Genomic DNA, 23,611 nt, shown 5'->3' with positions numbered 1-23,611 from the left:
ATAGGAAGGTAGGAATTTTTTGACATGAATCCCAGATTTCCTAATTGCAGGGGATGGAAATTACCATGAAGTTCCAAAAGTAACACCCGTCATTGTCGACGGACATTAGAGCACTTACATTACTAATACCGGTTATACATTGGCCAGTTCATTACTTCCATAGCATAAACTAATGATGCAATGGTTAACAGATCTTTCTTCCTTCTGGAAAGCAAACCCTAATAAGTTAAATTCTCCTTCAGTTCAGATCCCTAAAAAAAAACCCTCAAACAACAACCTGTTAATTAACTGATTCTTTATTTTATTTAAAGGAAAGTCAACATTACAATTTACATTAATAATGCTCATCTGCAGATAACAGTTTAATAGAAAGTGGCAACCTACATGTATATAAACAAACTGCTCATTCCAAAGAATTCTTACATTGTGAGTGGCTGTCTTTCTTTTTCATAAAATAATAAAGAAACACATCCGAATGCACCCGAATGCATAATTCGTTGAATAACATAAGTAGGCAGGAATTTTTAAGAACATGAGAGAAGTGTGAAAAGAAGCATGATGCACAGCTAAGGGCTTATCGCACTTCTCAAGTGTTCTTAAAAATTCCCAAGTGCTTATACAACTCAACAGTGAACAAGTAGAAAGTTTTTATTTCTTTTATAAGATGTTAAGAAATTACTCGCACTCAAACTCATGGCATAAGCCGCTCCATAAAGAAAGCGGCTTATGTCACACACATGCTTTATGGAGCTGTAATGAATTAGAACTGACCAATCATAGCACGTGCAATTCCTCAAACACTTTATAATGCTATTCAATAGAAGTTAATATAGGTTATATGTTCTTCTGATATTATGTGTCCAAGGAAAATTCATCACTTGGCTTAGATTCCATACTAGATTTTATTTGAAAAGTACCATAAATTACATTTACCGGTAGATGTATCAGCCAATTTCATTGTGGAATTCCTTCATCAGCTAATGATTTTTCCAAACATATTTTTACAATAAATACCGTAGTTATACCATGACTGCATCTTTTAGGAATATTATGGGGAAAATGTTACCAGTACAGTTGAACCTCTTTAATACAGACACTAAAGAGACATTGGAGAATGTCTGTATTATGGCAGTTTTTTCGTATAACAGAGGTAGAGTTCAAATGAACTCTTTTGGACCTAGTGCACCGTTCGCAACAGGAAGGTGGCCATATTTAACAGGTGTCCAAAAGGAGAGGCTCAACTGTATTTTGTTTTATTCATAAAAGCCTACAAATTTCAATAGCCTATCGAAAACCATGACAACACTATTACCGGGTATGTACTACAGGGCTTCAAGTGGCCTCCTGCCAAATAGTCTGGCGGCTAAGCTCGAAATTTTAGACAGAATTTGTACTACTTGCAGGATAGCAAGGTTGTTATTTTTAAGTGAATACAGACTATGGGTCGAGTTCCAGAAAAATGCAGCATTCAATGGTGCACATGTTTGTTTGCTGCTAAAGAATGAATCCACCACCACTATACTCAAGCCTCTGCAAAATAGAAAATTAAAATATTATTTTACAACTGTTAACTTTATCCTTGCACCAGCTGTTTATACTGTTTTTCAGTAGTGACAGAATTGGAAGAGAAGTCAGAAGCAGAAGCAGAAGAGACCTCAGTCATAATAATGCTTCAAATGGGAAGCAAAATTGCAAAGCTCAACGCACTCTGATCTTTGTAATAAGTATGAAATTTGGGTGGAAACGTACAAATACAATTTGCTTCTGATTCTGTCACTACTAAGTGAAAACCACCTAATAATAATATAGATTGTAGAACAGTAACAAACAAGATTTCACTGTAAATCACACTTCTCTAAAAGTTAATACCTTGGAAGTAGTTTGGCACATCATTGCAGTGTTGGCAAATAGCAGTGATTTTACATAAGATCTACATTCTCTATAAAAATAAATAATAAAGGATCTCTGGAAGGCTTGACATAAACCAAGTTCTCCTCACTCTCCCACAAAAAAATCAGCTTTGAAATTTCAATCTTATAACTTGTTATCCAACTCTGTCTATCTTCCACAATATTGTAACCATTCTTGTTCAATTATTGTTTTTTATTCCTTTGTTGTTTCACAACATATTTAATTACTTTGAGATGTCATTCCATTTGAAGGAAATTTCACACACAGCAAAATAGCTAGCTACATGTATATTTTACAACATAGCTGCTTTTTGGGTGAAAATTACTTACAGTTTTGTGTTCCATGAATGCCAACCAGTCAGATGTAGCAGTTGGTAACAGTCCCATGGAGTGACATTTATACAGGGCCAGTGCAACCAAGGACAGGTTTCCAAGGAGATAGAAAAACTTTTGAAGAATGACATGATCATGTTCTCCTTCCAACGATACAAATGCTGGAAAAGAAAATTCAGCCTTTAAGTGAAATCTTTGTGTGATCATTCAAATGAAATGAAAACCATTGAATAGATCTTTTTACGTGGTATGTTTATTATGCTGCATAAGGTGATTCTAACTTTGGGGATAAAAACCCTGATGTGTGACCATTAAAACGAAAGCTAGTTAGCTCTACTTTTATATGGTATTGTTTATTATGCTGTACAAGGTGGTTCTAACTTTAAAGTCTGTGGATAAAAGCCTAGTGTGTGTGACCATTTGTATCAAAGCTATTGAGCAGAGCTATCAAGTGATTCTGTTTGTTATTCGATATTAATTTTGAAAACATTGTTTTGCATATTCTTAGGACTTAATTATCTGTTTATACACATTATATGTCATATTCAGGAAGAGGATGTTCGACAATACAGTAGCGGAGGTAGAGAATCTTGAAACTCAGCTGAGCCCACAATAATTTTATATCAGGGAAGTTGTTATTTGATTGAAAAATGGGCTGAATTGGAGTTGCAGCCTGTTGAACAGTTTAAGCCTCATGACATTCATCCTATCCAAACCCTTTAAAGAAAACATTCTTACTTGATTTGACAGCCAGAAGAGCCTTGACTGGTCTCAGGAACATCATACCAACCATCATGATGGGAAAGATGGAGATAGAATTACCCGCCATGTACATAATAAACAGATTCATTGGAATCTGTTTGAATGGTCCAAGTGCTAAATCCCATGATTTCTGAAAATGACAAAAAACAGCTCGGTTGTAGCCTGGACATACACAACACATGTCATAGCACACACAGCACACCCCCCCCCCCCAAGAATTGTGTGTGCAGAGTTAAGTTACCCATCATTGCTGTGCCATTTCTTAACTCTGATGCATACCGTAAAATTCCGGTTATAAGCCCCCTCTGATTATAGGCCCATCTATCTCGAAACAAAAAAGTAAAGTAATTGATTTTTGCCCCCATTCGAAATCCTGAGTACCCCCTCCCTCCCCTAAACCAAATATAACCTGGGCTGTAATGTCCAGTAGTGCTGGAAATTGCTGTTGGTTACAGACACTGTCCGATTAAATTTGCCAAAATGTCTGGCCAATTTTGCAATATGTTTGGACATGATGTTGGAGAACTTACGTGACTACATCTTGGAAAACTTTTTTAACACGTTTGATTTGAAATCCCCAATTTTCTTATATATCCGTTCAAAATAAAAGTTTGGAAGGACACATGTCCTTTTACAGAAAGAAAATTATTACCAGCACTGACAACAAAATACATTCTTATCGTAAAATCCTTGATAAACTTTCAAGTTGTCAGTCTGATATGTACATCACGCTGTGAATACAGGTGCAGGTTTCTTTCTACTTTTAATAAGCTTATTGCGGTTTTCAGTGAAATGCGAACTCTGAAATTCAATTCTCAACCAACGGTTTACACTTTTTGCTGCCATCAATCATCTTAGCGGACCTCTCTGGAAACAGAAGTTCACTTCATTCGGGTCAAAAGGTCAAGTCTGTCAGTTGTGATTGGTAGATTTCGATCCATTTTGTTTGTTTCTGTTTTTCATGGTTTGTTGGCTGTCGCCATAATTATGTTCGATGGCAGTGAAAAACGCAATCGTTAGTTGGATTTTGAATTCCAGAGTTCGCATTTTACTGAAAACCGTAATAAGTATTTATTATACCTTTGCCACAAGGTGAGTGCTGTTTGCTTCCCGTGATTCCTAGAGAAAAAGCAAATCACAACAATGAATTAAGGGGGCACTGCCATGTAGTTTTATATTTGATTATGAAAAGTTCAAAAGCACACCTAGACAATAGAAAAACCAACCATACAATGTTGCAAAAAAGAACTAATTAGCAAAAGTTTAGCAGGAGTAAAAATTAGTGTAATTGGTAACGTTAAATTTGCATTTAATTTGTTCATTTACACTTTTGAGAAAGCGCCCAGCGGTTGATCTCGTTTTTAAAAATCCGTAATAAGCCAAAAATAACATATATTATAGCATATGTCACTATTCTATGAGAAAAATCAATGAATACAAACATGTGGTTGAACTTTGTGTTCTGTGTAGCCTGGAGGCGAAGGCAGGTCGCTGTGTTGAACATACTGTCTATCGGGTACATAGCGCGGTCTAGAACGACAAAATGCGAAAAAACGTTAGAAAATAGAACAAAGAAACGAAATACTTGTACGCTGTGTAGATCTTACCGACTAGTCAAGTCTATCGCCCATTTGTTAGTCGGCCTTCTCGACAGCGAACGATTCGCCATATTGGATTTGTAGCACTGATCGTGAGTTTATAGCGTCCAGTCCCTTTCTCCCGGACAAACGTGAAAGAGAGGCTTCGTTTTTCCCTCCATCACTGAACCAAAACATTTCATTCCTAACAGAAAGTTATGTAAGAAACCTAAAGAAACTATGGGCAAATGTCGGTGAAGCTCATTTCTAAACGCATTTGAGAACTGGTGGTTCAGTTCTTAGCTGATTATGGGTAGCAGACACACTCGTCGCTCCGCAAATGAAGCAGAACGCAATTCAGATGATTCAAGTTCTAATCCTGCAGTTATCAGTGAAGACACTGAGAGTGACGATAATGAATCAGATCTTGTGAGCGTGCTTGCTTTTCTGCTTCGCAGGTAAGGAACCTGGCTTCTTTTCAACTAGAATTTAATTCTTTACTGTTGTTTATTGCGCAGAAATAGGTTTCTCTAGCACTTTTTTAATCATTTCTACTATAAATAGAGTAGGTAGATGCAATATAATAAAGCTCTTGCAGAAACGACTCTGAAAATCCCCCCTAGTTACAATTGGTCTCTCCCCGAACAAGCTCTCCACCCCAACAAAACAGCTGAGTCTCTTCCAAACCCCTTTATAAAGCAATTCCCCTGAAATGAATCTCAAGGCCCTTCAGAAGACCTGACCAAAAGGGGAAGGGGGGGGGGGGGTGGGGGCAGGTGTGGGTGTAAAATTAAATGGCCCTCTGTATGTGACCGATATTATGATTATAACTATGTGGTCTTACAGTAAGGGGTGCAGTCCCAAAAAGGTAAAGATCAATCAATCAATCATTGATCATTCAGTCAGTGTATCGCTTACCGTAATGATTCGATTTAGCGCCCGCGGCACTTATTTACTTTTGGCACCTCAAGGGAGGGCGCTTATTTGAGGCAGAGCACTTATTCGGGATGGGGCGCTTATTTATTTTTTTGAGTAACAACCAAATGTTCAAAACAAAATTTTAATAAATATGTAAATAACTTACAACGGTGAATGTTCATGAGTTTATCTAGTCGAGGTCGATGACTTAAGTAGGGGCAGTTATCCACAATAGGGGGGCTTATTAGAATAGGGGCGCTTATAAGAATGGGGGCGCTTATTAGAACGGGGGCGCCTATTGGAATAGGGGCGCTCATTGACAAAAACACATTCGAAGGGGGGCGCTTATTCGGAAGGGGGCACTTATTGGAAGTAGGGCGCTAAATCGAATCATTGCGGTAATCACTCCAACAAACTACTAAATGGACAACAACACTTACTGTGTACTTTTTAAACTTGTTTTCTATAGTGGTCAGGCTCGGCTTGTGCGTGCCACTACTGAGGGAGGTAGCGGAATCCACATCATCCATGGCATGTCATCAAGTGATAGTGACGAAGATGAAGATGATGACGACGATTTTACTTTCCACCATGGTACCACTCCAAGTCCTCCAGGTATGATCGATAGAAAGTTCAACTTTCAGCCACGTATCATACCCCAGGAGAGGGAGGAGGGAGAATCTCCCATGCTGCTTGGTGTGAAAAGCTGTTTGTCCCTGTTTAAGTCCAAAACAATAGAAATGTTCATACCCCATTTCACTCCTCTTCTGCAGACAATTCCAGACTAAGCCATTCCACTCAGAGGTGATGTTGACATGGTAACATGATTTGGCAAGAAATCTAATGATGTTGTTATGTCAACTCTACTCCTAAACTTTAAATATAAATTTTGGATTGGATCCGTCAAATAGTACCTTCAAAATGTTGTGAAACAATTACCGGTAATCCAAAACACACGTACATCCATGTAGTTATTTTACAGTGTCAGCCATACTGTGCCTTAAATTGAGTGGTAATCATATGGTTACTCAATACTGTAAAACTTTATTGTTGATGTTTTTTAAAAAAAACTTAATGTGATCAGCTAGAAATGTGTCCTAAATTATTTTTCTTCTCTTGTTTTTTCTCCAGTTGATCCAAATCCCAATACATTTAGTGTTGATGTAAGTATGCTTGCCCTGAGCTATACGTAAGTGTAGCTTGTTTTTCACACATTTTTGAGTGGAGTCTCTAAATTGGTTACATTCTGAAAACTAATTTATGTCTTCCTGTTTCAAATTCACATTATGCAGCAAAGTGTGTTAAAACAAGATACCCTGTTATCAAGTGGCCAAACCCTAGATAACTACCTCCACAAACAGAATATTTGCTCCAGACTTCACACGGTAAGTGTCATATCTTTCTTGACAGACTAAAATATATTATTGTCAGTCGGAGAAGGCAATGAAGTGATTGTTATCAACCCTCCAATTTTTTTCTTTTCTTATTGGCCATTTGGCCACCGACTGCTCAAGTTAGTCGCTTAATTAAGCTCACACTTTCAATCCTTCTTCTCAATTTTAGTCGCCAGGCTGGCAAATTCGGTTTCAATTTAGTTGCCAGCTCCAAAATTTTAGTTGCCATTGCGACTAAAATGGTCTTAACTTGGAGGGTTGGTTATGGCGGCTGCCATGAATGTTGAAAGTTGTTATAATTTATTAAGTAGGGCTTGAAACAGCAGGCTGTCAAATTATAGAAATGGCAATGGTAAAATAATAATTAAAAGTACCTGTAAACTTGCCAAGGTAAACTTTCATACACCCTCTCAGAAAATCTTGCTGTAAAATGATTATTTTCTAAAGAAAATCTAAATGACCAGAAAATTTCTGCCTTCTTGGATATTTGGGAGACTCTATTCGGCGGAATGGAATCCGGCCGACGCCACGGTGGATGGGAGGAACATTGTAAAATGCGGAGTGACGTATTATCTTAAAACGCGGAATGTCTGAATATTGTAAAATGCAGAATTATTGTAAAACGAGAACCAGGAGAACCAGGAGAACCAAGAGAACCAGGAAAACCACGAGAACCAGGAACCATGTGAACCACGAGAACCAACGACAACCAGGAGAACCAACAGAACCAGGAGAACCACGAGAACCAACAGAACCAGGAGAACCAAGAGAACCAGAAGAACCATGAGAACCAGGAGAACCATGAGAACCACGAGAACCAACAGAACCAACAGAACCAAGAGAACCACGAGAACCACAAGTACCACGAGAACCAGGAGAACCAGGAGAACCACAAGAACCAGGAGAACCACGACAACCAGGAGAACCACGAGAGCCAATAGAACCAGGAGAACCACGAGAACCAAGAGAACCTACAAGAACAACGAGAACAATGAGAACAATGAGAACCAGGAGAACCAAGAGAACCATGAGAAACAGGAGAACCATGAAAACCAGGAGAACCATGAGAACCAACAGAACCAACAAAACCAACAGAACCACGAGAACCACGAGTACCACGAGAACCAGGAGAACCACAAGAACCAGGAGAACCACGACAACCAGGAGAACCACGAGAGCCAAGAGAACCAGGAGAACCAGGAGAACCAGGAGAACCAGGAGAACCAGAACAACAAGGAGATTAAGGAGAACAACGAGAACCAGGACAACCATGAGAACCAAGAGAACCAGGAGAACCACGACAACCACAAGAGACAGGAGAACCAAGAGAACCAGGAGAACCAGGAACCACGAGAACCAGGAGAACCACGAAAACCACGAGAACGAGGAGAACCACGAGAACCAAGAGAACCTACGAGAACAACGAGAGAAAAGAGAACCAGGACTACCAAGAGAACCAACAGAACCAACAGAACCAAGAGAACCACGAGTACCATGAGAACCAGGAGAACCATGAGAACCAACAGAACCAGGAGAACCAGGAGAACCACGAGAGCCAAGAGAACCAGGAGAACCAGGAGAACCAGGAGAACCAGGAGAACCAGGAGAACCAGAAAAACCAGGAGAACCAGAACAACAAGGAGATTAAGGAGAACAACAAGAACCAGAACAACCATGAGAACCAAGAGAACCAGGAGAACCACGACAACCACAAGAGACAGGAGAACCAAGAGAACCACGAGAATCAGGAACCACAAGAACCAGGAGAACCAACAGAACCAGGAGAACCACAAGAATGAGGAGAACCAACAGAACCACGAGAACCACAAGTTTCACGAGAACCAGGAGAACCACGTGAACCAGGAGAACCACGAGAGCCAGGGGAACCAGGAGAACCACGAGAACCAGGAAAACCATGAGAACCAAGAGAACCTACAAGAACAACGAGAACCAGGGGAACCAGGAGAACCACGAGAACCACGAGAACCAGGGGAACCAGGGGAACCAGGAGAACCACGAGAACCAGGAAACTACGAGAACCAAGAGAACCTACAAGAACCAGGGGAACCACGAGAACAAAGAGAACCAAGAGAACCAAGAGAACCACGAGAAACAGGGAAACCAGGAGAACCAGGAGAACCAAGAGAACCACGAGTACCACGAGAACCACGAGAACCAAGAGAACCAGGAGAACCAGAAGAAAAACGAGAACCAGCAGAGAACCAGGAGAACCAGGAGAACCAAGAGAACCAACAGAACCACGAGAACCACGAGAACCACGAGAACCACGAGAACCAAGAGAACCAAGAGAACCAACAGAACCCCGAGAACCACGAGAACCACGAGAACCACGAGAACCAGGAGAACCAAGAGAACCAACAGAACCACGAGAACCACGAGAACCAAGAGAACCAAGAGAACCACGAGAAACAGGGAAACCAGGAGAACCACGAGAACCAAGAGAACCACGAGAACCACGAGAACCAGGAGAACCAGAAGAAACACGAGAACCAGGAGAACCAGGAGAACCAGGAGAACCAACAGAACCACGAGAACCAGGAGAACCAGAACAACAAGGAGAACAAGGAGAACCACGAGAACCAGGAGAACCACGAGAACAACGAGAACCAGGAGAACCAAGAGAACCACGAAAACCACGAGAACCATGAGAACCACAAGTACCATGAGAACCACGAAAACCATGAGAACCAGGAGAACCACGAGAACCAAGAGAACCAAGAGAACCACAGAGAACCAAGAGAACCAAGAGAACCAAGAGAACCAAGAGAACTAAGAGAACCACGAGAACCAAGAGAACCACAAGAACAACGAGAACCAGGAGAACCAAGAGAACCAAACAGAGACAGAGAACAGAGTAAACTTGCCAAGGTAAACTTTCATACACCCTCTCAGAAAATCTTGTCTACAGGATACACAGCTGTAAAATGATTATTTTCTAAAGAAAATCCAAATGACCAGATTACTTCATCTGTGTTAAATTAAAGGGGCTATTTTCTTTCATTTTTCAGAGGGAAAGTTCCCTTTGTCATCGTCCAAACTTCACCCAAGGTGATAGGGCTGCTGCTTGTGCAAAGTAAGTCAGAACGGTTATTACTTAAGGTCAGGACACACTAGGCGACAAATCACTGTAACATGTCACAGTGACAAGTTGCTGTAACATGTTGCCTCAGGTGACATGGCACATTTTGTGACAATCTTTGTGGCTATGACAGAATTTTGTTGCTGTGATCAGTTGCACAAATTCAAACTGGTTTGAATTCATGCGACTGATCGCAGTGACAAAATGAGCAAAAGCAGCGTTATCGCAGCATGTGCACACTAATCTACAACAAGTCGCTGTGACAAAATATAAATTAACCAACGAGAGGGCGTCATGTATTTTTGCCATATTGAATTGGGAAACTAGTTCACACCCGCACTCCTTAAAGGTCCCTGCCTGTGCATTGGGGGGGGGGGGGGGGTTCGGGAAAGTTGTAAAGAGAACAAAAGAAAGTTCCCTTAGGGCTGTCATGTTCAAGTATTCTTTCAGAATAATTATTCTGACTGGAAATTCAAACTTTCAATTGAAAGGAATTCTGAAATTAGATATTCACATGATCACTGGTATGTCAAAAAGTTGTAAGCTCTTTTCTCATTTTTACAGTTACATTCCCAACAAGATGGAAACAAAAGCCCAATATCATAACAAATTATTCTGTGGCAGCCATTCCAGAGATGGCACTGTATTTCTTTCAGCATGTCAAGGTTGGTATTCATGAAAATGGCTGGTACGATGTATTTTTTTTTCTGGGATTTTATTAACCAAACGTACCATATCCCCCAATATCAATCCTCTTGTTCATTTGAACATCCTTAGAGTGGTCACCCTGGGACAGAATTAACTCACTGTCGTGGAGAGGTGAGAATTGTAGGGAGGTCTTATTAACACTTAAGTGCATGGATTGGTGCACAGAGGGTATGGAAAATCCTGGGTGTCGTCGAGAGGTGGCCATTTGTAGTCAGAGGTTCAACTATATATATCTCTGAAGAATTAAGCCTCCGACCCAGACTGTTTTTGGACTCATCACGCAATATTTTCTCCTCTACATGGGGAAGGAAAGCGTGATGAGCCCAAAGGACGTCTGCATAGGAGGGTATGAAGTATTGAAATAAACTTGCATGCACAGTTAAAGACATCATAAAAACGTCTGAAATACCTATGCCCAGTGTTCTAAGGACAGGACAAGCTGTTGGCAGAAGTACAATTCAGTTTGTAAGGCTTTGTTGCTAGTAATTTATTTTCTTTCTGACAGATCAGCGCATTCGGTTGTATGACACAACTCTTGGACAATTCAAAGAGTTCCGCAACATAGTGGCTAGAGACGTGGGGTGGAGTGTCATTGATACTGACTACAGGTGCACTCTAACTTAACATACTGATGTTGATTTTAATAACAGGGTTTGCACACGTAGAGAGAGACAAGGGCGGCATTGGTTTAGAGAAATTTCTTTCCAAATTAGAGGCAATTTTTAGATGGCTCCAGGTTTTGTAAAACTATTGCTTTGGACTTGGGAGTGAAGAAAATAAAATAAATAATTACCCATGTCCCCCCCCCCCCCCCCCCCCCCCCCCCCGGCGGGAGCTGTTCTTCACAATTACCTATTACCAGTAAGTAAATTTGCTTGACAAAGAGATCTTTACAGTTGTGCAGAGCTATAAAGGCACTCTTAAAATATAATGAAAAAAAAAATAGCTTTATTTCACTCAGTGAATGAAAAAAAAGGTTGCAAGCCCTCCAATGACACTGTGTTTTAAATGATTGTAATTTTTTTAGCTGACATAACTGATAAATTTGTTTTTTTCTATTTTTTTAGCCCTGATCAACAGTACCTCATCTATTCCAGCTGGTCAGACTATAGTAAGTTGCTAATATATGAGGTCACAATAAAAATTAAAAATATTTTTATGGTATGAAATATTTTCTTCTCAAAATTTTTTTAAAAATTTATTTTAATTTATAATTAATTATAGTTTATTACGGTATGATGTACTGTGTTTTTTTCATTAAGTATCTCTACCTGAAAAGAAATTCTAAGAAACACAAGTTTAGTTTTCTAAAAAAATTCTTACCCAGAAATGAAAAAATCTTAGTTTATGGCCTCAAAAATAGGGGTCTACTTATACACGGGATCGACTAATACACGGGTAAATACGGTATTGGTTTGCCATGAGTTAACACTAATCACAAATAGTTACGTAATAAATTAGTCAGATTAGTTGCAAAATTATCTGCTCTTTCAACAATAAGACCTGCTTTTTATCTTCTGTATTCTAGTTCATCTTTGTAACATTTACGGAGATTATGAAACCCACCAAGCTTTATGTTTAAAGTAAGTACAGCTGTAATAAGATATTCAAATCCTGCTACCTGTCATCTAGACAACTTAAAAATTGGGTGTCTAGACTGATTTATTTATTTATTATATACTTTACATGTATACTAGGATCCCAATTCCTCAAACCTTCAAGGGAAATAGAAATAATTGATCTGAGAAATTGTGGTAAAGTTTATAGCGCTGCAGTGTTATGTGAAGCAAATTCAAGAGAAATGGCTTTTAGTGCTAGTTATCAATTAGGGTTTCCAATGTTGGTTAAAGTGAAAGTCTTTTTCACATAGAAACATGAGTTCATGAAAGTTTGGAAGGACTTAATTAAAGCTACATTTCAAAGTATAGTAGTTGCATATTGCTCCGTTATTTATTTAGAGAGAAGATGCTTAGTCATATTCTCTTCCTGTGGTTTATAAATTCAATATAGGTGTTCTGCAAGTACAGTGGAACCTCGATATAACGAAGGGCCAAGGGACTGGCAAAATATGTTCGCTATAACGAGGTTCTTTTCCATATATTTTACTATTATTGGGGCGAAGAATATCGTTCGTTATATCGAGGACTTCGCTATATAAAGGTTCGTGAAATCGAGGTTCCACTGTATTCTTGAATTCTGATCCTATTCTTTAAGGGTCCTGTTTAAAAGGATCCCTATATCTAAGGATCACGCCAGATCTCAATGCAAAAGATGCAAAAAGCAGATCCTTTTAAGAACTGAGAAGCGCAATAACCATACCCTATCCCATGGCACATAACCCCCCCCCCCCCTCCTCCCTCAGTGCAGTGCATTTCAGTGCCTGGATGTATACTGCTCATTCCTATAAATGGCAAACTGCCATCCCTTTTGAAAGGCCACAACTTTTAGACTGTTGCTTATACCATACTGCAATTGCATTTAGATTTACAGTAATTAAAAATATTACAGAAACAAGACATTTGTGTTGTAGTTACACCTTTGCTTTATTTCTGGGCTCAACTGTTTTGCTTGACCCTGCCCATCGCTTAAATTATTAATATTAGACTGTCCCAGGGGGAGGGAGTTAAACCATCAATACTTCATTGCTGACATTTCTTCTCCTTTTGACCAAGTTGTATGTTTTTCTTTTAGTCCAGAGGACTCAAGATTTTGTGCTTTCTCAATTAAATTTTCACATGACAATAAGGAAATCTTGGCAGGGTAAGTCAGTTGGTAAGGTGAAGACCTAAAAAAACCTAAAAGTTTGAACCACCTGACAGTGCGTAATAGTTTTCATTGAAATGGTTACAAACTAGGGTTTCATAGACAGACTTGACAAAAGTTACAACCACCTTGTACAGCACACTACACAGTACCAAATGAAAGTATTGCTCAGTAGCCTTCATAATTTAAATAGTCACATACCTGGGTTTCAGCCCCCCCCCCCCCCCAAACCCCCCCCCTGGGTTTTAGTCAGACTTAAAAGTTACAACCACCTTGTATGGCATACTGAGCAGTACTTACCAATTAAAAATACTGCCCATATCTTCTGTCTGAATAGTCGCACACTAGGGTTTCATTTACCGGTACAATGGTGAATGTTCAACAGCATACCAAACTGTGCTACATGAAAGTATTGCAACAGCATTTACTTGATTTTATCTACAGACTTTAAATTTAGAACCACCTTGTACACCTAGCTTTCATACATTTGAACCGTCACACACTAAGGTTTTATCCTCAGACTTAAATTTCAGAACCAGCTTGTACAAATTTAAATGTACTCCATAACAAACGGTGCGGAATGGGTGCATGCTGCTGTTACATTGAATTCCACCAAGCAAATTTATAAATAGCCTTGAGTCATCGACCTGATAATAAAAGTGTCAAATAGTTGTTGGATTATCTTGTAGGGCTTTGATTTTCTGTATGCATTACCTTTAGAGCCAATGATGCCTCTTTATATGTTTATGATCGTGGAAGTAATCAACGGACTCTAAGGGTGAGTGGAAAAAAGAAAGAAGAAAAAAGAGGGTAGAAAAGGAGAAAAACCTTTCAGCCCCTTAAAATGGGCTTGGAATAAGTCTGTAAAATTATTCTAACACAGGAATGATCATGAGAAGTATATTGTTTGACAAGCCATTATTAAAAATTATATTTAGTATATACCATCAAGAGAGCTTGTAGCCTAAGAAAAAAGTCTCACATTCCCTGTACATCCCCCACAAGTCAGTCCTTGTTTAGATTAATTTTGCAGACTTACTCTTGGGTTCATTGGCAAGTAAAAGCATCTGGACTGTTTGTATAATCGTCATTGTTGTTTGTCTTCATTTGCTTTTCTCTTGTACATGTAGGTCCACGGACATGAGGATGACGTCAATACAGTGGCATTTGCTGATGCTAGTTCTCAAATTCTGTTTTCCGGTGGAGATGATGGTCTCTGTAAGGTACTGTATGCCAACCGCTGTTTTTTTCTTAGTATAGCATTTTCACATTATTATTCCACTATTGCACCATTTTACCATATTAGGGCAAAAGAATGCGCAAAATATGCCACGTTATTACACAGTAGAACAGGGCAAAAATACGGGCTGACAAACTTACGGAATATTGGCCCAAACAAAGTTGAAAAATTAGTGGAATAATAAATATCCCTTATTTGATGGTTTAACATATATTAATACAAGCGGCCATTTTGCTCATTGCTCGTATTTTTCCTCGACCCTTGACTTCAGAAGTACCAAACAATATTATTTTAGGGAAGTCATTAGCCAATGAATGTTCATCAATTTGGTACTCACTGCATTATTCCAACTGAACTTAAAAGAAGATATTATAGTTCAATCCTTGCAATTTCCATAGCACAAGACAAATGAGTAAAAGTAAACAGCTCCCAGAAAAAAACATGTCGGCTAACAGTCCATCAACAGTCAGCCAACTGTTGGCCAACAGTGGACTGTTAGTAAACAGTTGCTGATTGTAATTTATATGTCTAATATATCCAAGCTTTTGTTCACAAATGCCAAAAAAGATAGGTGTGACAACTAATTATTATTTTCTCTGTCTGCTGCCTACTACACTTTGTAACTTCTACACTGTACAGTGCCACGTATTATAGGTTCACTGCACAGTATGTGCTGCAGTCTACAGTGAAGGAGTGCACAATGTACAACGTACAAGTGTCAGTATGTTGTGGTGTTCTGACAGCCTGAGCCAGAATCAACTTCAGAGTTCATCTTCAGAGAAATGTGAGTGCAAGCCATCTTAAGAGTAATGACTCTGACGGTGGCTTCCACTTAAACATTTTTGAAACATCAGCTGCTAGAAACAGTCATTTTAAAGATGAATTCCAGTCCGTACTGCGCAATCTCGGCTGCAATGTTTATGTGAGCCTCGCACGAAGGAATGTTTACAAGCAAAACTAAAAATTCTGTGACAAACTTACCTTTTTCTTCATTATTAACGCCAGATATCCTTGCAGAACAAATAATAATGAGTAGAAGAACCTTGACGCTATTTCAAACCGACATTTCAGCTCATCAGGAATTCTTGAACGAAACGAACCATAATGGCGGACTAAAAAACTTCATGTATGCTGTCACCGAAGTGTAACGTTTCAACGAATTCAAAACAAAAACGAAAATAAACCCTGAGTCTGCGCAGTATGGACTGGAAATCAGCTTTAAGTAATACCATAGTTCACTGACACTAAATTGTATTTTTCTCAATTTAAATTTTGCAGATAATATAATTGTAATAATTTTTGTTCTGGTGTAGGTCTGGGATCGGCGTCAGTTAGTTGAGAGCTGTCCATGCCCAGTTGGTGTGTTAGCAGGACATGCAGATGGCCTCACTCACATTGATCCAAGGGTAAATGAAACCCAGATTTCTGTTCTGCTATAGTTTGTAAGATCACGAATACACAGTAAACTAAAGGTGACTAATAAGGTCATGTCTGAAATTTTAGTTAACTGCTCAAATATAAGAACTTTGCCTCCATTTGTTTTAGTGTGCACAGATTTTGCACATCTCGAGATTGCCCCACTCGTTTTCCCATGATTTCATGTGAGTAACTGTACCATTATGCTTTCCCTTACAGTTTTAAACCATTAGCGGTATGTTTTAGCAGTGTTAATCCTGCAATTCTATAGGCTTAACTGACTAAAGTACATCAAAATAGCTTTAAAAAAACCTGATGGACCATCCAGTGATGCTCAAAACATTAAAGAACACAAAAAGTTTTTAATGAGGAGTATTAAAAGGATTAAGTTTTGCATTTACTAGCCACTTATGCCCATGTGCTGTTGTTAACAGGGAGATGGACGGCATCTCATCACCAACTCAAAAGATCAGACTATCAAACTGTGGGACATGAGAAAGTTTTCTGATGAGGAAGGCATCTCTGTGAGTGTGTTAACGTGATTTTGACTTAGTATACATGATTGTATAATTATGGTTAGTTATTTTAGTGTGAATGCAAAAACCAAAACCCATGATCAGATACAAACTCGTGTAAAGGTCCATCAGAAATCCAGAAGGGTTGAAACATGTAACTCCCTATGATTTGTATTGTATAAAGCGTTTGCACTCTTTCTTTTTCATTAAGCGCAATATTTGGAAAACAGGAGAGAAAATTAACCAATCAAAATTGCAATGTTTGGATTAAATTCACAGTGCATGCTAGCTCGCACTCGATGGTGTAAACTTGTTTTTGAACAAGCTTGGTAAAATAAAGTTAAATTTAGTTAAAATTAATTCCCTTTTTTATCATCAAGTAGTCTGGAGAATTTCACTTGCATACACTTGAGGAATTTCTTTAGTTTCTGTACGAATTTTGCGGCACTTAGGTCAGTATTCAAGTAACTCAACGTGTTGTGTGTGTATGAAGCATTAGCGTACTTGTAAACTCTTTGTGGTACTTGGCAAAAGTGAATACTCAAACGCTGTGAACTGGCATTACACGCCAACGGATATGTTGGTCAACACTTCAGTCCATGTGTTAACTGGGTTAGCTCACAGTCAGTACAAAGCATGTCAGTGGTGTGTAGCCAACATGTATGATTGGAACCTTAACTTTTTACTGGTTCAGTAATTGGTTGTTGAAGCATAGGATTATATACCTGCCAGCTTTTTCTGGGTCAAAGGCGTGAGATTTTTATCCTGAGAGTGCCAGGATTTCCGAAAATGATACAACAATGTCCGAAGTTTTCCGAAGTATTCCGAAGACGTTCCGAACATACCGGTATTCCGACCCAGTGCGTGCACGTGTTTTGCTAAACACAACCTCGTTCCCAATGCTTTTTTTTTTCAAAACTCTGAGATTTCGGGGAAAATATCACCATTTACTCATTTTACATGGAGTTTTTGTTTCTCACATTGGTTTGAGTTTACATTTTTTGGAAAGTGTGTCGTTTGTGGTTTTAAAAACTCAGATTTTTCGGCTAGGGGTGAGAAATTGGTTCGTAAGCGTGAGTTGGCGTGAGATCGAAGTTTTCAACTCGCAAGCGTGAGACTCACGCCCAAGGCGCGAGAGTTGGCAGGTATAGGATTACAGGCTTATCCAGGATTATCATTGATTTTGAGTTTTAACATTACTGAGGTAATAGTGATCATTTAGTTCTTTGTCCTGCAGGCTACAAAACGTGCTGTGGCAGGCCAAAGATGGGACTACCGCTGGCAACCTGTTCCCAGAAAATGTAAGAATATGCATTTAAAACAAAAGTGTTGATGTTTGTCTTAGAGGAAAACATTTCCCTCATCTGGTCAGACTGTTGGAAAAAGGTTTACATCTACCAAATAATATAAAGAACTTTTACAGCAGCGCCCGGCCCTTCCCTGTCCTCAGCCGTGCTCCGACTCGACTCCGAGTAGGGTCACACATGCGAATATAGTTAAGAATAATAATGATAATTTGTAGTAAAAGGTTGACGTTTTCTTGGGGTTATTTACCGGCAGGGGAGAGCAGTATTAGCTAGGGACACATACATCTACCTTACAATGATTGTTAGAGCTATATTAATTACTTAACGGTAATTACATTAACTTACAATATCTTTTATTTATTTTTTTTGGTGTTCTTTCCGTAAGCTGTAAGACGAGCCAAACTAGATGGTGATTCATCTCTTATGACATACCGTGGCCACCGCGTGTTGCATACTCTTGTTCGCTGTTACTTTTCACCTATACACACCACGGGACAAGTAAGCTAATCATCTACAAAGCATCATAGGCATGCAATGCGTCTAAACAGCTAGTAGCCGTAGCTATTTGCACACAATGCGTGCCTATGAATTTATTATGATCTCACTTATTATTCCCGTGTATTCTGGCTTTATTATGGGTCCTTGGAGTTAAAGACTTCAACTTCATTTCTGTGTTGTCTACATGACATTGTATGTACAAATCATTCATGTAGTACACTTAGAGTGTCATCCATAGAGTTGTAAATTTGATTAAACTTATTAATTCTTGCTAAGGCCACTGGGTTCTTGCTAAGGCCCAGGAGAGGCCCAATCTTCCTTTCAGTTCTGTTTAAACAGATCTTCTCCACACTAACTTTGTTCTCTTTGGCCTGAATCTACCCTCCGAGGTCCAATATAGGGCCATCCTCTCCTTTAGGCCAGAATTATACATTTGTGACTTTCCACGGGAAACGTACACTAATGCTTTTTCATTTAACGATTGAAATCATTTGTTAGTTGTTAGATAATCGTTAAAACAACTGAGGATGTCGTTAGAAGCGTTAGAATAGCTGTTAGAAAAAAATTCCTTGTTATTTGAAGCCTTAGATAAATTGTTAAAAAAGTTTGTGCAGGTCATTAGGTGCGTCAAGAAAAGTCGCATTAGGAAAAGCTTAGGAAAAGTGGTTAGAATTTCCTTCCAAGTTGTTTGAAACATTAGAAAAATCGGTTAGAATTACCTTTGACATTGTCTTGAGAATGCTTTTGCAAGTCGGTAGAAATTGTTGATGAGGGTTCAACTCATTCACCAAGTCCTTAAAATGCTTTGAAAAGTCGTTAGTAACTCGTTTGTTAGTCATTAGTTTTTACCTGTTTAGCGAGTAATCGTTAGTGTATGTTTTCCCATGAAAGGTCACATTTTCTCCTTCATTTCTTTCTTTAGCGATACATCTATTCTGGATGCTCCACAGGCTCAGTTGTCAGTAAGTACTTGGCCAAGTCAACTAATGCTGGTTGTATTCAGTAGACATTTGATAAACAGCATTAAGCAATTTGACTTGTTGGACAGGTTTAAAGCTATGTTAAGGGTATTATACGTAAGTTAATATATTGTAAAAATAAGCCAACACATAATTATTTGCAGCTTCAGAAAGACAAATGTACCAGTTTCCATAGTTTGCTGGCACCACCTTTCCATGAGTTTGCTAACAAAATATTGTTGTTTTTTTTTTTCAATATTTGATCATTTGTATATTGTATTACCTGATTTTTTATTATTTTTTCTGTTGTAGTTTATGATGTGTTGACTGGGAAGGTTACCACCCGGCTTACAGGACATGTATCCTTTACACTATTACAGAACATATCCTCTTTTTTCATGCCAACAACAAACTAACTATTGCAGGCACTTGGGGCATTTGCAAGTCCTTTTCTTTGGTCAGGGCAGATCAAACATCATGGTTTCCCTGGAAGATACAAATCATGGATTGCCTTATATTTTTCCTCTTATTTTGTGATTACCTCTCTTGATTGCCCAGTGTATTACCGCCAAGAGGTTCTCTTTCCTTTAGTAGAAAATTGTTCCTTAAAGTTAATGTAATTGATGTCAGGCACTTAAACTGAATCATGATTGAGGAAAAGCAAGAAAAATAAACATACAACACATGCACATAGTAATACATTGAAATTTTTAGTGTACTCACAATAATATTTTTATAAATATTAAATATTATTTATTATTATATAAACATCAGTGAAATACCAGGAAATCTTTCGCGCGAAAAAATCATATCTTCACACGTGAAAATAACATGTTATTTTCACATGTGAAGATATCGATTTCTATACATTTTCTGACAAGTTTGCCCTGTTTCAATGCTGAATAAGCCAAAGTAAATCGATATTAAGTCGAAACATCTTCGGATCTTCCTCTGCAATCTTCGGCAATCTTCGGATATCTTCGGAAATTTTCGGAAAAGTTCGGAAAATGTTCGGAAACATTCGTACGACCTTCGGACGACATTTTGCAAATCTTCGGAAATCTTCGGAAAATGGTCGGCAATCTTCGGAAAATCGTCAAACACATCGTAATTAGTAGGTTTATATAATAAACAGAATATTACATGGTTCCTTGGAGATATGAAATTTATCTTTGAGTGTTCAAATCGATATCTCACGAGTGAGCACAGCGAACGAGTGGGATATCGATTTGAACACGAGAAGATAAATTTCATATCTCCGCGCAACCATGTAATATCCTCTATATATTAAATAGAATTTATGTCAGCCATTTAAATACAAGAGACGTGTTAATCTTGACTGTTAAACAGAGACAAGCTGTTCGTGATGTGTCATGGCATCCTTATGAAAATGAGATTGTCAGCACATCGGTGAGTATTATTTCCAGGGGGGGGGGGGAGAAACGAGGTCTGAGACCGAGTAGCGATGCTCTCACACTTGCAACGCGATCAATTCACGATATAGTCAGCGGTTTTTGGACAATGATGCAACAGGCAATCATTTCCACGAAATGGAAGCTATGGCAATCACGACTACCATGCCATGGAATAACTTATTATAAAGGGGTTCAATTCTCTTAACTAAAAATCTAAAAGCAGTGTGTTTATCCGAAAATTTGGTCATCGTCGTGTTGTTTTAAGAACGCAGAATTTTGCGATGCCGTGCTACTTTTCAGTGCTGCAATGCAAATGTTTGTACCACGATTTTCAACTGGCCCACATGGGGATTGTAAATGAGGTAAAACAAAGAACGAAACAGTCAACAAACAATCTCAAAACAATAGAGCAAGAAAAATAGCTCCGACCGGCGTGGGAATATTCGATCGCCACGTTTTCATTACCATTTCCGTGATCGTTTTATTTCATAACAAACACCACATATTGACACCAAGAACCTTTCCGGAAAAATTTTCGCTGCTTTAAAGACAAAACTTAGAAAGCCTTTTTTTTCATTACAATTTAAAAAAATAATCGAACTCTCTCACTGGTCCCATGTTGTTATTGTTTTGGCAAGTTCACAAAGAAAGGAGCTGCTCATGCGCCTCAAAGAGATCCGCTGACTACTGCCCCGATGATTGCTTTGCAAGTTGTGAGAGCATCGCTCAGATTTCATATAAGAGAATGTATGGGAAGTTGCTTCCCCCCCCCCTGATTATTTCTCACTTTTACATTAAATCAATAGGCCAAAGGCTTCTTCATGTTGTTTCACTCCAAGGACTGGCATTAAAATGTTCATTTTACCCCCCATGCACGGCCCAGTTGACATAAGCCAGCCCCGACAAAGTTAACAATTCATTTGTTCCACATACATGTATTAATTCAGAGCATTCACCAAGACATTTCAACACAATCCACAGTAGTCTGCGAATACAGCGCCTCTCATCTGCTCCCGATGAGTAGCAGTAGCAAATGAGAGGTAGCTGTATTTGCAGGCTACTTGCACAAATCTTTGCCACATTAGGTCTATACACCATGATCTCGAGCCAAATATTTTCCCTTCCAGCCCTCCCATTTAGTCAATAAGCTCATGGTTAGCCTTGAGCCAAGTGGCCTATACTTTCATAGCATTTTCTGGTTTCAGTAGAGTTAAGTGGCTAGGAATATTTCTTATTTACTTACTTTCCTCTCGGCCCGGCTCTGCTCCCCCCCCCAAATGGGATGCTAGTCCATTGCAGAGTTACCCCCCAACATTATTTCGCTGGTACCCATTTATACACCTGGGTGGAGAGAGAGGCACTATGAGAGTAAAGTGGCTTGCTTAAGAACGCAACACAGTGACCCCGGCCAGGGTTCGAACCCACCTTGGAGACCCGGGGGGCGCCGGCGCTCCCCGTCCTCTCCCCCCCCCCCCCGTAAACCCAACCACGAAGTCTGGCACGCTAACCATTAGGCCACCGGGCTTCCCATAACATGTTTTCAATATCTTTTTTTAGTGGGATGGGACACTTGGCTTATGGAGATACAAGAGAAAGGATGATGATGATGATGAAGAAGAAGAACCTGTAGCTAAGGATAACCCTCCTTGCCGTCGCTCCATCCGTCTTTTACACAGAACACAAATCTTTTGAGTTTTTAAAATCATACAGCTGGTTTTTATAAGTAAGCCACTGGGAACGAGTGTGTCCAACTGGATTATGAAACATACTTGTAAATAATAGTTAAAGTAACAGAGCTGATACTATTGATGTGTTGGCCAGTTGGTCATGCCCGTGGAGGGGAGCAGGGGGGCCTGAACCTCCTCCCTCCCATGCCTTTTACTCCCGCCTCCCCCCATTTCCATAGCCGTTTTCTCCTCTCAAGTTTGTCAAATATCTATTGCTAAATATAACAAAATGTGAAATTTTACTCATTCTCTCCCGGTTCCCGCCACCTTAGGAATCCTGCTTCCTGCCCTCCCTTCTACCAGGCTCCCACCCCCTTTCCCCCTCCATATGCCCTTGACACACCACTGACATGTTGGCTGACTCAGTACTGTTACAGCAAAAAAAAAAAAATGTGTTTATAGTGGTCATGCACTTAGCTACATATCTCGACGAGATAGCTAGTTTACAGGCATGCCACTGAAACAGAGGAAACAAATAATTTATAAATGAACATAACAAGGTTAAAAATCCCAACTGGCAGGAGGCAGACCAGTTGGCTATATACAAAGCATGGTCGAGGATTTGAACTCGGGACAACCGAGATACAAATCCAGCTAGTGGCAAGGGCAGGCCTCGAACCGGTGACCTCCGGATTACAACACCACCGCCCTAAACCACTCGGCCACGCTTGCCTCCTATAACATAGGAGCCAAACACATACAGAGTAAAAACCCATTGACCAATGCATTTACAAAGTGTTGCTTATATTACACCCGCTTTCAGTGTAAAGTGCATGGTTATCTTTCTACATCCATCTTTTGACATTCTTTCAACAAGCTGTTTGAAATGAGTCAATCAATGTTTCACGCAAATGAGCCCACAAGTTCAGAATTAAGGCCATGCTAAGTGGGGGTTTTCAATCGGCGGTTTTCGATCTGTCTTGTTTGCTAAGCATGTCGAAAGATGGATGTCGATAGAAAGCGGCTATGGACGTAACACTGAAAGCAGGTGGAAGTGAAAGTAACACTGGTGTTAATTTGAGTGATGTATTGTCCAACATTTTGGCAGACTCATTGATGGGATCAGATT

General features: G+C 39.4%; 3 protein-coding genes across 4 annotated transcripts; 2 read left to right on the top strand and 1 right to left on the bottom strand.

The window, feature by feature from the left end:
- Window positions 1-41: 41 nt before the first annotated feature.
- On the bottom strand, window positions 42-4,714 carry LOC144651940 (ER membrane protein complex subunit 4-like). The gene is made up of 6 exons (XM_078512015.1): window positions 4,613-4,714; window positions 4,448-4,535; window positions 4,086-4,124; window positions 2,982-3,135; window positions 2,241-2,404; window positions 42-1,530 (listed from the first exon to the last, which is right to left on the bottom strand). The coding sequence occupies exons 1-6, from the start codon at window positions 4,672-4,674 to the stop codon at window positions 1,495-1,497; spliced, it is 543 nt and encodes a 180-aa protein (XP_078368141.1). The 5' UTR covers window positions 4,675-4,714; the 3' UTR covers window positions 42-1,494.
- A 42-nt stretch (window positions 4,715-4,756) lies between these two features.
- On the top strand, window positions 4,757-23,560 carry LOC144651714 (DDB1- and CUL4-associated factor 11-like). Of its 2 annotated transcripts, XR_013570365.1 has the most exons (21): window positions 4,757-5,040; window positions 5,970-6,115; window positions 6,632-6,663; window positions 6,793-6,885; window positions 9,924-9,988; window positions 10,559-10,659; window positions 11,208-11,310; window positions 11,770-11,813; window positions 12,231-12,285; window positions 13,394-13,462; window positions 14,186-14,243; window positions 14,596-14,688; window positions 16,019-16,111; window positions 16,556-16,645; window positions 17,874-17,937; window positions 18,329-18,441; window positions 19,364-19,403; window positions 19,713-19,759; window positions 20,751-20,810; window positions 22,373-22,936; window positions 23,246-23,560. XR_013570365.1 is itself a non-coding variant. In XM_078511664.1 (20 exons), the coding sequence occupies exons 1-20, from the start codon at window positions 4,892-4,894 to the stop codon at window positions 22,505-22,507; spliced, it is 1,650 nt and encodes a 549-aa protein (XP_078367790.1). In that variant the 5' UTR covers window positions 4,757-4,891; the 3' UTR covers window positions 22,508-23,560. The 2 variants fall into 2 exon arrangements, 1 of the variants encoding a protein (XP_078367790.1); XM_078511664.1 differs by having other exon boundaries at window positions 22,373-23,560.
- Window positions 7,291-9,850, top strand: LOC144651681 (uncharacterized). The gene is made up of 2 exons (XM_078511630.1): window positions 7,291-7,579; window positions 7,626-9,850. Coding segments are annotated over exons 1-2 (2,220 nt in total). The 5' UTR covers window positions 7,291-7,577; the 3' UTR covers window positions 9,844-9,850.
- Window positions 23,561-23,611: the final 51 nt, after the last annotated feature.

The sequence above is a fragment of the Oculina patagonica genome, chromosome 4 (assembly GCF_052425735.1).
Source record: "Oculina patagonica isolate OP01 chromosome 4, crgOcupat, whole genome shotgun sequence".
In the NCBI taxonomy this organism is placed as follows: Eukaryota; Metazoa; Cnidaria; class Anthozoa; order Scleractinia; family Oculinidae; genus Oculina; species Oculina patagonica.
This window is presented reverse-complemented; position numbering and strand designations above follow the sequence as displayed.